Source organism: Nansenia antarctica, assembly GCF_963989245.1.
Source record: "Nansenia antarctica genome assembly, chromosome: 6".
Classification (NCBI taxonomy): domain Eukaryota; kingdom Metazoa; phylum Chordata; class Actinopteri; order Argentiniformes; family Microstomatidae; genus Nansenia; species Nansenia antarctica.
The window spans coordinates 41716930-41732191 of NC_137676.1; the positions used below are offsets into that span (position 1 = coordinate 41716930).

Genomic DNA, 15262 nt, shown 5'->3' on the forward strand with positions numbered 1-15262 from the left:
AGCAACGTCACAAGGATGTGGACATTCACTCCACTCTGGCATCATGTGCTATTATACACAGCCTCGTTCAAGTGGTTTTGCCACAACAGTTCTGTAGTAAACATTTTGGAGCGTTCACATTAATACAATAATCAGTTGTGGCACATACATTGGGACAAATGTGTTGTAGGCTACAACAGTTGTAGAAGCTCCAGTGTGAACAGGTTTTTTCGGTCTGTTATCTCGTTCAGTAAAAAAAAAAAAAAGTCGTAAAAAAAAAAGTCATACCGTATATGAAAATATGAGACAGAGCCAATATAATTTGTCACTTCCATCAGCTGTCAACATTTGAAGATTGAGATGTTTCAAATACATTTGAGGTGTACCGATGTAGCACCTGGCTGGATCTACTAAGACAATCTCACAGCGTCAGAAGCGTCTGCGGCGGGGGACCAGTGGAGGACTCGGAACTTGGTACGGAGAGGGTCTTTTTAAAGATGGTGCTGTCGCGGCTATTTGACAAGGCAATGGTAAACTCTTGTGTTCTTTTGCTCTGTTGGGCTATGATCTCTGAGTTTGTTGGAGCTCAGAATGACACGGAGCCTATTGTCCTGGAGGGCAAATGTCTTGTGGTTTGCGACTCTAATCCGGCTACGGATTGGAAGGGTTCGTCCTCTCCACTCGGCATTTCGGTGCGCGCTGCAAACTCCAAGGTGGCTTTCTCTGCGGTCCGGAGCAACAATCACGAACCATCGGAGATGAGCAATAAAACACGAATCATATACTTCGATCAAGTAAGACGATTAAGTTGACAATTGTACTTTACATAAATGCTTAACTATCAAATGTTTCGAGAACATGTTTCATTTTGCATCAACTTTGGAACAGTTGTTATTTTAAGGTTGCTCTGTTTAGCCTTAATGAAACTTAACAATCTTGCTTAATATCAATGTTTGGCTTCTCAACCAGAACATACTTTCTAGGTTTTTTTGGTCAGATTTGTAGATAGTATTAATAGATAATTGTCTACAGCAAATGAAATTGTTCCTCTTTAAAAAAATACATAGCGCATTTACCCAGGGACAATGACACAGGGCTCACATGTGAACTGTAATTCACATCATGCTGTAATAGCTATATGCATATCACCAGCAGTGATGGGGTTATCTCTGAGGATAGGGCATAGTATCCTCAGAGATAACACACACACACACACACACACACACACACACGCACGCACGCACGCACACACACACACGCACGCACGCACGCGCACGCACACACACACACACACACACACACACACACACACACACACACACACACACACACACACACACACACACACACACACACACACATTTTTGGCTTAGAGGGAACAATTCACTGTGGCTGTCCTTAACAATCATACAGCCCATCATCCATGTCCATCAGATTTAATTTCAGACACATGTAACATTCAGTAAAATATAGCTTCAACTACAAGGTCCCTCCCTTTTTCAACCTCTCTCACTCTTATCCTGGTCACCAGCAGTCATTCTGCCATTGACAGGAATGGCTGTTCATTTTTATTCATGGTTGGGGAGATGTTATACAGGGCCAGCCTGCTGCAGTAACTGAAGCCTTTTAGGTTGGAGTGCCATTTCACATTGAATCCTGTAGCTACATCACAACATTTTCTTTGATAAAAAATAGTTTTCACTAGAAATATGGGTTTCTGTGTTTTGTTATCTTGATTTCTATGTGACAGTGATAATGGCCAAACACTGTTCCTTTTGTTAAATGTGTTTTTACTGCAAGGTCAGGTTTTTAAAGAAAAAAAGAATGCATGCAACCTGTCATGTCTGTGATTGATTTTGTTGACTGATTACCCCCAAATTTACTTGAATTGAACTAATGGGTTTATATACATATTCATGAATTTGTTACCTCATTTATTAGCAGTGCCCAAGTTGAAGATGTTGCAGAATGTAACTTTATGATTTGGTGGATTGTGCCTGGTATGTTTTGCACTTTAAAACCTCACTGTTTCAGTACAGTGCCCAAATAGTGCACACGATTTGATGTTGAAAATGCTCTCAAAGTGCATCTTCTTAAGAAACTCATAATTTGATTTCTTTCTTAAAAGCTGGTGGATAAGCAATGTGCACAGGTTTGAATGTAAAATGCCTTGCTTTTCTTTTCCAGATTCTTGTGAATATAGGCAACTATTTTACATTGGAATCAGTGTTTTTGTCACCCAGAAAAGGGATCTACAGTTTTAACTTTCATGTCATCAAAGTGTACCAGAGCCAGACCATACAGGTATGCAATGTTGTTTTGCCAAATGGATTCATTTGTTACTGTTAAAGACACATTTAGACATTTAGATATTATATCAAAGTGAAAAATAGCTAAAATGACGTAATAGCTAAATCTAACAATCTCTTCAATTGTAGTGGATCTGAAAAAAAATGTTAGGGCTTCTGTTGGGATTTACTTTGACTGAATGATTTGAAATCACATGCTGTACGCCTACTCTTCTAGAATACTTAAGTGAGGAATCATAGCTCAATTTACATATATTCATTTAGGTAAAATAGCAGAATTTCTTCCCTGTTTCATTTGCTTTTGCTGATTGCTGCCTTTGTTCGGTCATACAGGTGAACTTAATGTTGAATGGGAAACCAGTCATCTCAGCTTTTGCGGGTGACAAAGACGTGACTCGTGAGGCAGCCACCAATGGAGTTCTTCTCTATCTGGATAAAGAGGACAAGGTCTACCTTAAACTGGAGAAGGGAAACCTGGTTGGTGGATGGCAATACTCTACTTTCTCTGGCTTTCTTGTTTTCCCTCTGTAAAAAAAAAAAAAAAACCTGCCATCAATGACTAATCAACAATGTGTTGTCACTGTATAATCAAAACATTGCTGCATCAGTTGAATCTAGCCAAATGGATGGATATATCTTGATGGTCATGGATTGAAACAGAGAGAAGAAAACAGACACTGGAAAGCTTTGAAGTTCTCTGGAAATGGGAATCCCTCCACAAATGCAATACTGCTCCATAAGTGTTCTTCAGATGATTGCTTTGCTGACATTACTCAACAAATTCAACGGAGGAATATCATCACAAACATGGTTCAAAACACAACCCTCTCTGATTACATTTAGCATTTGTGAGTTTTCACGGCAGCCTTTCCAAGCCACCATGCCTTTTGTACAATGTCTGTCATTTGGGGAAATGCATTTGTTTAGCAAAACAATTTAGCAAGTGTGGCATGAGTGATAACTCAGAGTTGTGAGAAAAATGCATAATCTAACTACAATTACTTCATTCTTGCTTATACACTCAGACATGCATGTTTTTTTTTTTAATCAGCTCAAGGATTTGTTTCTAACACCAAGGTCAACCTTAAATTACTCTGAAAACATAGATAGGGAATAAAACACCAAGTATGAAACCAAGGAGATCTGATAAATTGACTAGTAAAGGGTAAAAAAGTAAATTTCAAGAGAAGTACCGTACATTTCAAAAAGAAGATGTAATACTACACCGAAAGCTTGAATACGTCTAGACGATATGACGAGACAATTAAAGATGATTAAAGGCTGTCTTTATAAAATAAAGTTGTGATTGTGTAGGAAGAGATGAGGATAATGTTGTTTCTGATAATTGCTCCCAAGTGTAGGCAGTCTAGTTGATTGAAAGAAGAGCGCTGACTGTCAACAACCAGCTGTGCACATTTCACACAGAACCATAGTAGAGCAATACACTAGTTTCGCTTGGAATTCATTGGTCAGACTTTTTATAGATTACCTAAAAAAATGTGTTGGCCCATTTTGATCTTAAAGGGACACATGCAATGCAGTTCTCTTTCAGTCGACTCGGTTCAACATCCCTGCATACCCTATTTGCTGAAACCCTTTTCAATCATGCCTGGAACATGCTGGCAGTGCTTTGCATGGCTAACCCTGCCCCAGCCCATCTTATAAAGGCTACTGCAATGCATGCCCATTTCATTCTTTTCACTCTTCACGTCTCTCTGTGCCTCTCACTCTGCTGGAACTTCCCCTGCCCCGTTCTGGGGGTCTTGGAGGGAGGAACGATATGCCTAGCACCACACACAGTGGACCAGGGGTACTGAGTCTAGACCCAATTAATGGTTTACCACGGTAGACCTCAAATATGTGTATTTCAACATCAGCGTTTCTCCTGCACACAGGTGATTTCTAAAGTTCATCTTCCAGGGCGTGACTTATGAATGTCTAACCATACCATTATGTCTGTGTCTGGCCCCACAGGAATTCACGAAGTGTGCTGAACAACCATAGCCTTCCTTTGGGAAAAAGGCTTGAGGGTCCTCACTTCTGATGATTAGTTGAAAATCATGCTCCTGGTGTCGCACCTGCTCGTCTTAAGCTTCTGGAATAAATTGTGTCAAAAGCACGCTCACACCGACCCACGGATAAACTTTGTTGGTGACTTGGCCTGAGCTTCCCCCACTGTGGACAGACAAGAGGCTTTTCACCTATGCTTTAAGGCAGGGGTATTCAATTACAAATTCAGTTGGGCCAGATTTGAAAACCAAGAAATTTTGCTGGGCCAGACATTTTCAGCGACCAGTAGCCTAGGCACCAGGTAATGACACATTTCAAACCAACACAAATGAATGTAGGCCTAATGAAATACAAGCAGTTTATTTATAGTTTTCCTTTTAAATTAGGTAACATCTGACACAGGCACGTCAAAAAGACTTGACTGAACACAATAAAAGAGCTGTAATTGAACAGAACCTAATAGCAATACTTTTTTCACTTTCTAGGTAAAACAACAACATTTTGGTCTCAACTGACCCATGCACATCTCAAAGTGCATAAAAAAGTGTACAGTAGTATACCAATAAAAAAAAAGTCCTTTTGTAAAATAAACATTTTGGTCATAGCTGAACACAATAAAAGAGCTGTAATTGAACAGAACCTAATATCAATACTTTTTTATTTTTTTAGGTAAAACAACAACATTTTGGTCTCAACTGACCCATGCACATCTCAAAGTGCATAAAAAAGTGTACATATACAAATAAATAAAAAAGTCCTTTTGGAAAATAAACATTTTGGTCATAGCTGACCCAGGCACATCACAAAGTGCTTTTAACTGAATGAAAATAACCATCAATGCCTTGAGTGCACAATTAAACAAGTTACAGTTACAGTTAAACAATAACATTGAATCTAATCTAATCTAATCTTACCCCGCTGACTTTCTTAGTGTGAGAAGTGACATTTTTTATTCTGAACAAGAGCAGTGACATTTGGCTCATAAGATGTCAATGCAATCCGAAGGCATTGGTGAAGAGTACTGTTAGTCAGAGAACAACGAGAGCTGCTTTTTATTGTGTTCATGTGTGAAAAGCTTGCTTCACAGGTGTATGTTGATCCAAACATACTGAGCACATGGATTGCTACTTTCTTAATGTTAGGGAACTGGTGCACGTTGACATCACTCCAAAACTTCGCAGGTCCATTAGTGCGAAGCTCCTGTGCCATGGTTAAGGATGACTGCATGTCAACAAGTTCAAGTACGAATTTCCCCTCGTCGATGGAAGGCACCACTCCCTTTCCTCTGGTGGATAAGTCCCCTTCTATTGCAGCAGTGAACGGGTCTCTGGCAAAGCCCATCACCTCTGCGGGCAGAGCAAGCCCATCCAGTCGACCAGCAAAGTTCTCTTTCAACCTCGCAATGAAATCAGTCATCACATCTGTGATTTGTGCCGGGGATGAGACGCATTTGCGGAGCGTTGGAAAATGCAGCATTCTGCCGGTGCACAAGTCGGCCGCGAAAAGGTCCAGTTTGATTTGAAACGCGCGCGTCTGTTCCACAAGATCAATCACAGTTTTGTCTCTGCCTTGTAGCCCCACATTTAGGTCATTCAGGTGTTTGAACATGTCGCTCAGAAAGCAGACATCAGCCATGAAGTTGTCGTCCAGTATGCGATTCAAGTGTGTTTCTGCCTTCGTTTGCTTGCTGCTGCGGAGGAAAGTTGTAATCTCCTCTCTGAGATCACAGAAACGCTCCAGTGCCTTGCCTTTGGACAGCCACCTGACGTCGTTGTGCAAAAGCAGGTCGTGGTGCTCAGCAGACATTTCTGACAGCAGCTTGCGGAATAAGCGATGTTGGAGGCTCGAAGTGGAGCGAATAAAATTAATTGTAGCCATCACGTTGTCCATTGTTGTTTTAAGCTCCCCGCTGAGTTTTGCGCACAACACCGTCTGATGCACAATGCAGTGTAAGGATGTTATCTGAGGTGCAACAGCGGACCAGCGTGCTGTCAAACCATTTACTCTCCCTGTCATGGATGGAGCCCCATCCGTCACAAGCATTCCCACACGCTTCATATCTAGACCATTGTCTTTGAAAAATTCTGAAATGTTCTTAAAGACTATCTCGCCAGTTGTGTGTCCTTCTAACGGCAGTAAACCGAGCAATTCCTCTCGGAAGCATTTGCCGTCAAAAAAACGGACATATATGCACAATTGTGCGATATCGGTTCTGTCTGTGGACTCGTCTACTGCTATAGACATAACATCAGCTTTCTTCAGTTCTTTTAACAGTGTTTCAAACACATCTGTAGCAAGAATTTCAACCCTGCGAATGTTTGAAGTGTCTGACAGGGGAACGTTTTTAATAGCAGATGACACACTCGTTTTAATTTTGCTGTCAATTATCACTTCATCTATGACGGCCAGCATACAGTCTTTCATGGTTTCAGAATCAGTGAATGGCCTTTTCTTCTTTGCTAAGATCCAGGAAACACGAAGGGATGCTGCTGTACCTCTCTCTTGGGCTGTGCATGTCCGTACCATCGTTGTACAGCTCCGATTGTAGGATGCAATCAAACTCTGCACTTTTGCAGCCCTCTCCTGAGATCCCTCTGGAAAGTTGGCCCGGAAAGTCGGGTGTTTCTCCATGTGGTGCCTCCGAATATTGTAATCTTTAAGTACCGCAACGCACTCATTGCATATTAAACACATCGGTTTGGCATTTGGACTTTGTGGTAAAATAAACACGTATTTTTCAGTCCAGGCAGAGTTAAACCGACGGTTTTCATCGTCAATTTTGCGTTTCAGGGTGGAGAAAGTCGAAGACATTTTTGGAGTTGATATCGGACTTCTAGCTAGCCTGCCTACAGAACGCTCTAGCAACAGTCAACCCAATCAGGGCATTGTTTGTTAAAGTGTGTCTAGCAACGTTATATTAAACAATGCCCTGATTGGGTTGACTGTTCACACGCTCACACGTCACACCTTGCCACGCCCAATGCGTGACATTTGAGAGCCCTGGTGTTATATTCACGTTCTGTAGGCTACTATTGTATGGTAACGATCCTGTATGAGGCCCGTTAACAGCTCCACCAAGGGAGTTAACTATCTTGGTCTAATGGTTAGCGCGGTCGTCGGTTATGCGGGAGATCGGGGTTCGATTCCCGCATGGGGCGAGTTACACTACCAAGTCTCCGTTCGCTACAGTATGAACACTCGCGAAATACGTTTTTCTCTGCTTTTATGGCTGGGCCAATCGGGGGTCGCGTCTGGGCCGCATGCGGCCCGTGGGCCGCTAATTGAATAGGCCTGCTTTAAGGTGTTTCAGCCATGACAGTCTCCTACTTAGCGTGTCTACTTGGGCTCATTGTTTCCTCATTGTGGTAGTCCCGCTTGTCCTCCTCATGCAGGAATTACAGCAGTGGGTCATAGCACTCCGTCTGGACCCTTCTCTGAATTAGAGCAGATGCATGCATGTCTACAACGGTGGAGAGACCCCTCCCATCTGCTGAGAGGCTGCCTCACGGGGAGAGTCCTCTCAAGCATGGTTGTGACATCAGATGCATCATTACAGGGATGGGGGGCAGTTCACAAAGGACGTTCAATGAACTGCATTATGGTAAGACTCAATAAGCACCGCCTTTATCAAGGTTCTTGAGCTCTGCACCATGTTACTTGCCCTCAGGCACTTTTATCTGTTCCTACAGGAACTTCATGTCCTGGTCACCGGTAACCAGACACGTCACTTCATGCATTCCCTCCTGTCATTCTAATGTCTCCCACTTTGAACAGAATCAGGTCCCGTGGTCTATCTTTTCTCCTAATTGCCAGGGAGACCTCTGCTGATGTAGATCGCACAGCTAATTTATACACAACAGTTTGGCCCTGGCAACTCGTTCCCAAAGTAATTTCTATGTCATACGATAGTCTTGCTACTGAATTGTTTTCCTTCCACCGCCACTTCTTCTCTGGGGGGACTCTGCATGGTGCGCACAGTACGCATTTACAAGGACAGATCTAACGCGTTCAGGGGGTGTGATCAAGTGTTTGTGTGTTTCACCTACCTCGCAGGGCACTATCCAAACAGTGTGTGTCACCTACCTCGCAGGGCACTATCCAAACAGTGCCTTCCCAGAGTATAGTGGAGGCTATTGTGGAAGCATACAGTCCTACAGTAAAAGCCTGCAGCTTCGGGTGCATTCCAAGAGAGGACTGGTCTTGGACTGCTCTGTTCAAGGGCATCTCTGTTTCTGCAGCCAGTTAGGCTTCCCCTCCCACTTTCATGAGATTCTACCGCCTGGATGTCACTGCACCTTCTTTGGCACATACAATACTTGACTCTAGAACTGAGTAGGGTGAACCGGGTACATTTCCATACATTTCCACTCAGGTTTTCTGTATGGGCTTTGGCAATTGGGTAGTTGTGCAAATGTCCTATAGTGAGATGCTGAACCGAGTCGACTGAAAGAGAACTTTGAGTTGCGGTAGGTAACTCCTCAATGTCTATGTCAATCTGATCTGATCATCCTCACGTTTTGGCTATTTGTCCAGGGACGCACTGTAGAAAGAATATTTCACAAGGGGTGCTGCCTAGAATGTTGTGACCCAGAGAATATTTTGCATATTATCACCTGTTAAACAAGCAATTCTGATGACTTTTGATGTGAAAATAATGTAGTGCTTTGTGCAAATGAAAAGCATGAAATTATCGGGTCTCCTGAAAGGACCTAAGACCCGATCAAAGGCCTAAAGCTGATTCACCAGAGTGCACCTGATAAACAGCTTGGATCATGAGAGCCATGCACATATTTTTGTCAGTATCAATCCCAACTCATCCAAACCTGCGCTTACAATCAAGCAGGAGCCTATGTCAACGCACACCACCACACAAAGTGATCGCCTATAATAAGGTTTGGCGATTTGCCCTTAACTAACACTAACACTTACTCACTCCCACTCTGCTCAAATGCATTTGAATAGAATTATTGTGGGAAGGGTCATTGCAAGTATGTTTTGGAAGAAGGAATAATAGAACAAGCTAAGTGAAGCCTAAACCTATCAATGTTACATTGACCTGGGTGAATGGAATGTCTGCCTCTCTCGCCAGGAGTCGAACGTTATCGATCTGAGGGCTTCCGTCTGTCCGTCCGTCCGTCTGCTAAAAGTCCAGGGCCATTTTATTGTCCCAGTTCATTCCTTGAGAGAGCGTGCTAGATGAATTGTCATGGCATTGTTTCATTAACAAGAAACAATGCCATGACAATTCATCTTGCACGCTCTCCCCTTCAAACGATTCCTCAAAAAGCGCTACAGTATACAAAATGAACTTATCTTATACTATTACATTGTGTCAACGAGGGAAGGCTCCCGTTTCTGAAAATATGGACGTTCGCACCCTGTTAGAACTGTAGGCTACTTTTCTACCGAGTCTCAATTCCACTGAAACCCAACATACTGTACTTACTGCTGTCACACATGGAAATTCCTAACTTCATTCTGTAATCATTCTGTTACATTATTATAGCAGACACATTTCTAAACGTGTAAGAATATTGCTACATATGGGAATTTCAATTAATTGTGAGTTGGTGGTGCAGTAGTGTTAGCCTGGTCCGTGTAGTTAAACCAAGTCATATGACTATTGTTGGCCATGCCTGTGGCATGCCAATCTTAGTCACATACAGCTCTTCAGGACTGGGCTGAGGTAGTGGAGACCCAGGATGATGTCCAGAGCTGGACATGGCTTTTGGCTTTTTACAAAACTTGAGGCTGGAATACAGTAGTTATCATATGAGTTATCTTGAATCAGAATGGATTGATTCGCTTATAATACATATCTCTGAGTTGACAATCATTGGCTTTCCTCTTCATGTTGCCATGGATGTGAGGTATTTTTGTGAACTCCATTTCTCTTATGTTAGTTGTGTGTTTCTATTTCTACCAGGTGCTGCTATACAGTATATACATTGCAAATGGAATGGCATTTAAACATATATATATATTTTGTTGATCTTGAAGATTGGCACTGAAGTTAATGGTTTTGCCTCCTTCACAATTGTCTGACTGGCAACCCAGTCACTACTTTGTTTTGGCATTTTGGCCTACTATTTGATCATATGCATTAAGCAATTTCCAGATGAAATGTGTTACTGCTGAATACTGGCTTTCCTTCCACTAGAAGAAAGATACACCAGGAAACCAACTTTGGATGGTTGGTAAAATACAGTGCATCAACTGACAATGGAACATCACATTTGTTAAAGAACATTGTTACTATGTGACAGCAGCTGGTAAAAGCGAGAACAAGTCGGCAACCAATCAAAATGTTCAGACTTTTATTCAAAACAATGTAAATACATTTTATCGATTAACGAAGATCAATGACACACTTGCCAAAATATTGCTACTACTTTGTTAGTGTAGAGTAGTGGGGATTACTCACCAAATCCACTGCATTGCAATATTTTGCCTTGACTAGCGAGTGTGTCATTGATTTTCAACAATGTTTGACAACATACATTTTTCTGAATAAAGGTCTGAACATTTTGATTGGTTGCTGACTTGTTCCCTCTTTCACCAACTGCTGTCACATATACAGTAGACCTAATGGAATTCTAAATAATGTCAGACCAGCATCATGGACTGGGGAGGATTACTCAGTATAGAACTTCAAATGAATAAATAGCACAGGATGGTGTAAATATTACAGAATAACATGTTTGCTATGTCTGTTGTGAGTTCTATAGTAAATGTGAACGTTGAGTAATTCAAATAAGTATGACTGCTTTAAATGAGAGTGATTCTTAATTTGTTGTAATTTTATTAAAACAGATGGTAAAAACACTGTGGTGGTACAATTAAATGAATAACCCCATGTTTTAAGGGTTCAAGAATAATTAAACATAACACATGAAAATATGTAATCCATGTAATAAATCATTGGTACAGATATTATGTATTTTAGATGTTGAGGTTTCCCTTTTATCAGGCATATTATTGTATTTCTGTCAAATTAAATTTGAGGCATCTGTGTTGAATCCTACTCTTTATTCATACTATACAGTAATGTAATATTCAGGGAATTTTCATCCCACCAGATTCCTTGTGTTTTGGAGTGTGAGATTGTTATTCAATGTCAATTTTCTTACAGTTACACTCAAATTTGAGTAGCTATGTTTAGAAATGACATGAAGCTGGAGAATCAGCTATTCGCACGGCCTCATATGATGAAATAATTCAGCAGTATGGACAGGGGTGTCATGTTTTCTGTTGGAAAGTTTCTTATTATGATTATAAGAAATACTGTATGATATTATTTCACATGATTATACAAAGGAGAGAAATACTCAAGCTCTTTGACAGCTGTGTTCTGACTTGAGCATTGATTAGCAAGCTGAAGCCTTCCCTACTACCAACTCTGCTGACCTGCCTTTTGGCCTCACTGCAGCTGTGTGTACCATGTACCTTGATCACTGCAACAATTTGTGTTTTGATATTATCGCAGAAATGGGGTTATAGCTCATTTATCATAGTCTACTGTAATTGAATTCTAGCTTCAGTGTCTCATAGCCAATTTTCTCCATGAAAACATATACGGTACATACCTTAATTCTGACCCTACCGCTGAACTTCTGTAAGGCAATATTTGGTAATTCAGGCAAATGTACAGTACATAGTTATGTAGGAGTGATTTGAGTGTGTTGCCGTTATTTGGTGAGGGATACACATCTTGTCTATGGACTGTGTCTTCAGGCTTTGATTGCATCCTGTGGGACACATAACCTCTAACTGAATAATAATTCACAGATAATGATAACAAACAAAGGGAAAGGGATAGTCTGCTTGGAAATTCAGATCAGTGCTCTTGAGGATTTCAACGTAAAGCAAATTACTTTTCTGACAGAAAATGCAGTTCAGCCATGGCATAATAACATGAATCCATCTACTCATTCATTGTCAAGTGTTTATGTCTCTTTGGTTCTATTAACATTGAATGATTGAATTGTTCTTTTGTGCAACCATTTCACATATTACCCAATAAGGTTTGTGTACTCTCATAGAGGATGACATTGTGAGAATATCCTCTTGACAGAAGCATATTTTGTATGTGTTGTTTGCTTGACTGTGTTGTCTCTTGAGAGCTCTACAGTACAAATAATAATAAATATCCCCCTCATGCATTGCCGTCTTTTACACCATAAGCTCATCTAATGAATGAATCTAATGAATCGTCACACACAGTCTCATTGCAGCGTTTACCATCTTATTGCGATAGAGCTCATTGCAATGTCTGTGTATGTAAAATGTCTCTGCTTGGTAGGCGTTAAGCCTTGAGATGTATTTACAGTAGTGCTTACATATCTGGAGAGAAGGATTTATTTTCCCTGTGTGTCACATTATTCAAATAGTAAAAAAAAAGAACACCATAGTGTTTTTTTATAGTGTTTATTCTTCATAATATATTTGCTTGTACAATACGCCTGTAGGCAGTACACCTAATGCAGGTAGACATGAAGGTGTTGGAGACTGTGCAATTTGAAGGTGAGGTGCCATGACCATGGATAATACTGTACTTTAGAGTGCACAAGCTCTGGACAATTGACTTAATGTACTGAAAAAATAACCAGTCCCCCAACTTTCTGACAGCAGGAATTTTATTCTTGTTCTTCTCTAAACAAGCTCCACACAATTATGAGTTGGTCATGGTATTGAGAAAAGAGTAACTTTTGCTTTCCACATACTCTCTGAAAAAACTGCTGAGCAACAGCCCCCCAGCTAAGTGTTTACCAAGCTGAGAAGGTCCCTTCCAGGACCCTCATGGGCAAGCTGAGAAGGTCCCCTCCAGGACCCTCATGGGCTAGGACGCCTTTCATTTCACCCGCCACTGAAGTGAAGCAGCAGTGTCGGAGCTGTGCCTGACAGCTGTTGTCATGGTATCGGCCTGTGCCTGGGTAAGGCGCACTGCCATAGCTCATTAGACAGATGGTGCACAGGAGCCCAACAGTTAGGCACCATGGTTTTGATCTCATGTAGCCTGCATTGGTCTAGGTACATGTTTTTCAGTACGAGACCAGTCTGTGTAGTTGGTCAATTGTGTTGGCGTGTAAAGTGTTACCAGTCATCAGGCCTGGGTTCAAATCGTATACATGCTGTGCTCAATTTGAATGAATGAATTTGCACAATGGAACCAATGGAATAATTTCAAAACTGCAAACCCTCACCCATCTGGCTCATCAGGCAGGCTCAAGCAAAAATAAAATACTTTTCGACCCAGGTCTGGCAGACATTAATTTTTTATTTAAATAAAAATCAGAGTAACAGCTCTGGGCTACTTTTACACTACAGGATTTCAAGGGGAATTAGACTTGAGTATCTTCATTCAGTAAAAGCATAAAACACAGCATTCATTCATTAATTGTTATAGCTCACTTGATTATACTACAGTTTCATTGTACCAGCCCTGCTGGCTGCTTCACTCTCATCCATTTCAATCCGCATTATTTTCATAAAAGAGTAACATAACGTTTTTCTAGACTTACCATGTCTTTATTTTTTATATTCTTAGAACTTGTGTCCCTGCTCTCCATATATACAGTATATATACAAAAAATAATGATGTTGTGTTTACAGTTTAATCTGGTTTCATTTTAAAGATAGCAACTCTCATTAGCTCTGCAATGCATGCTCTTTAATGCTTGCATCCATATTTCAGTCAAATCAACCATTTCACATAGGTCATGAAATAATAACGTGACACTTTGCTCCATGATAATAAAAAAAACATTTCCATTAATAAAATCTAAAGTGCACATCCAACATTAGACACTAAATGTTCCTATTGTGTTCAAAGCATTCAGAGCATTATTGTATACTAGATCACTGAAAAAGCCTTCCTTTTGCACAAAGAGCACATAGCCAGAATGCAGAATGAAATATGCAGATTAGCATGAGACAGCATGGCTGGTTGTTTGGGCCTGGGGAATACGAAGCCAAGTTTGCATGCAGTGCAATCTTTCAGAACACCTCTGCGACTGCGACATGACAAGAACTGATTTCTGAATGGCAAATGAAACCCTAATTTGGTGGGACTCAGTGACTGGCATGCCTGAGGTAACTGCGAACTACAGTGTATTATGATCAGCTCAGTTTATTTATCACATTGGCAGTTATTTGCTTCCAGGCATGCATCTTGATGTCCAGAGGGACTTGCTTCTGGGATGGGGAGGTTAGCTGTTTTTTGGTGTTGCAGTTGTATACGGAAGCTTCATGATTTATTCTTGGCTTTTTAGGCTCTCTACAGGTGTCTAGAGGAGTTTGGTGGTCATCTCACAATTATATTTCAGAGATATTCACAAGAGGATAAATCACTAACAAACAATTGTTGTCTCTCATAAAAATGTAGATACCTAGTTGTAGATTAGCTACATACAACATAATACTACTATTGTTTACTATAATACAACAATGAAACAACTTTTTATATTGTTGTTGATTCAGTTGTATCCTTATATGATAATAAAAATAGATGGTACACAGAGCATAATCTACATGTTTGTTTTGCATATCACATCTACGTACAGTACCAGTCAAAAGTTTGGACACACTTTCCCATTCAATTGGGGCGGCTGTGGCGCAGGAGGTAGAGCCGCCGTCTAATGATCGCAAGGTTGGCAGATCGGCGGTTTGAGCCCCGGCTGGCCACATGTCGAAGTGTCCTTGGGCAAGACACTGAACCCCAAATTGCTCCCAGTGAGCGGGCCTGCGCCTTGCATGGTAGCTTGCCGCCATTGGTGTGTGAATGTGTGTGTGAATGGGTGAATGAGAGGCCGTTGTAAAGCGCTTTGGATAAAGGCGCTATATAAGTGCAGTCCAATTGAATGGGGAAGTGTGTCAAAAATGTTGACTGGTACTGTACATACTTCTGTGATTTATATTTTTGGTGCACTGTGGGAGCTTTTCCAAGCTGTGTTTTTCAGTGTTAT

At 41.0% G+C, this 15262-nt stretch overlaps 1 protein-coding gene across 1 annotated transcript; it reads left to right on the top strand.

The window, feature by feature from the left end:
• Window positions 1-476: 476 nt before the first annotated feature.
• Window positions 477-2819, top strand: cbln4 (cerebellin 4 precursor; the record flags this gene model as incomplete). The annotated part of the gene is made up of 3 exons (XM_080533766.1): window positions 477-773; window positions 2167-2283; window positions 2622-2819. 3 exons carry the CDS (start codon window positions 477-479, stop codon window positions 2817-2819), a joined length of 612 nt encoding a protein of 203 aa, XP_080389892.1.
• Window positions 2820-15262: the final 12443 nt, after the last annotated feature.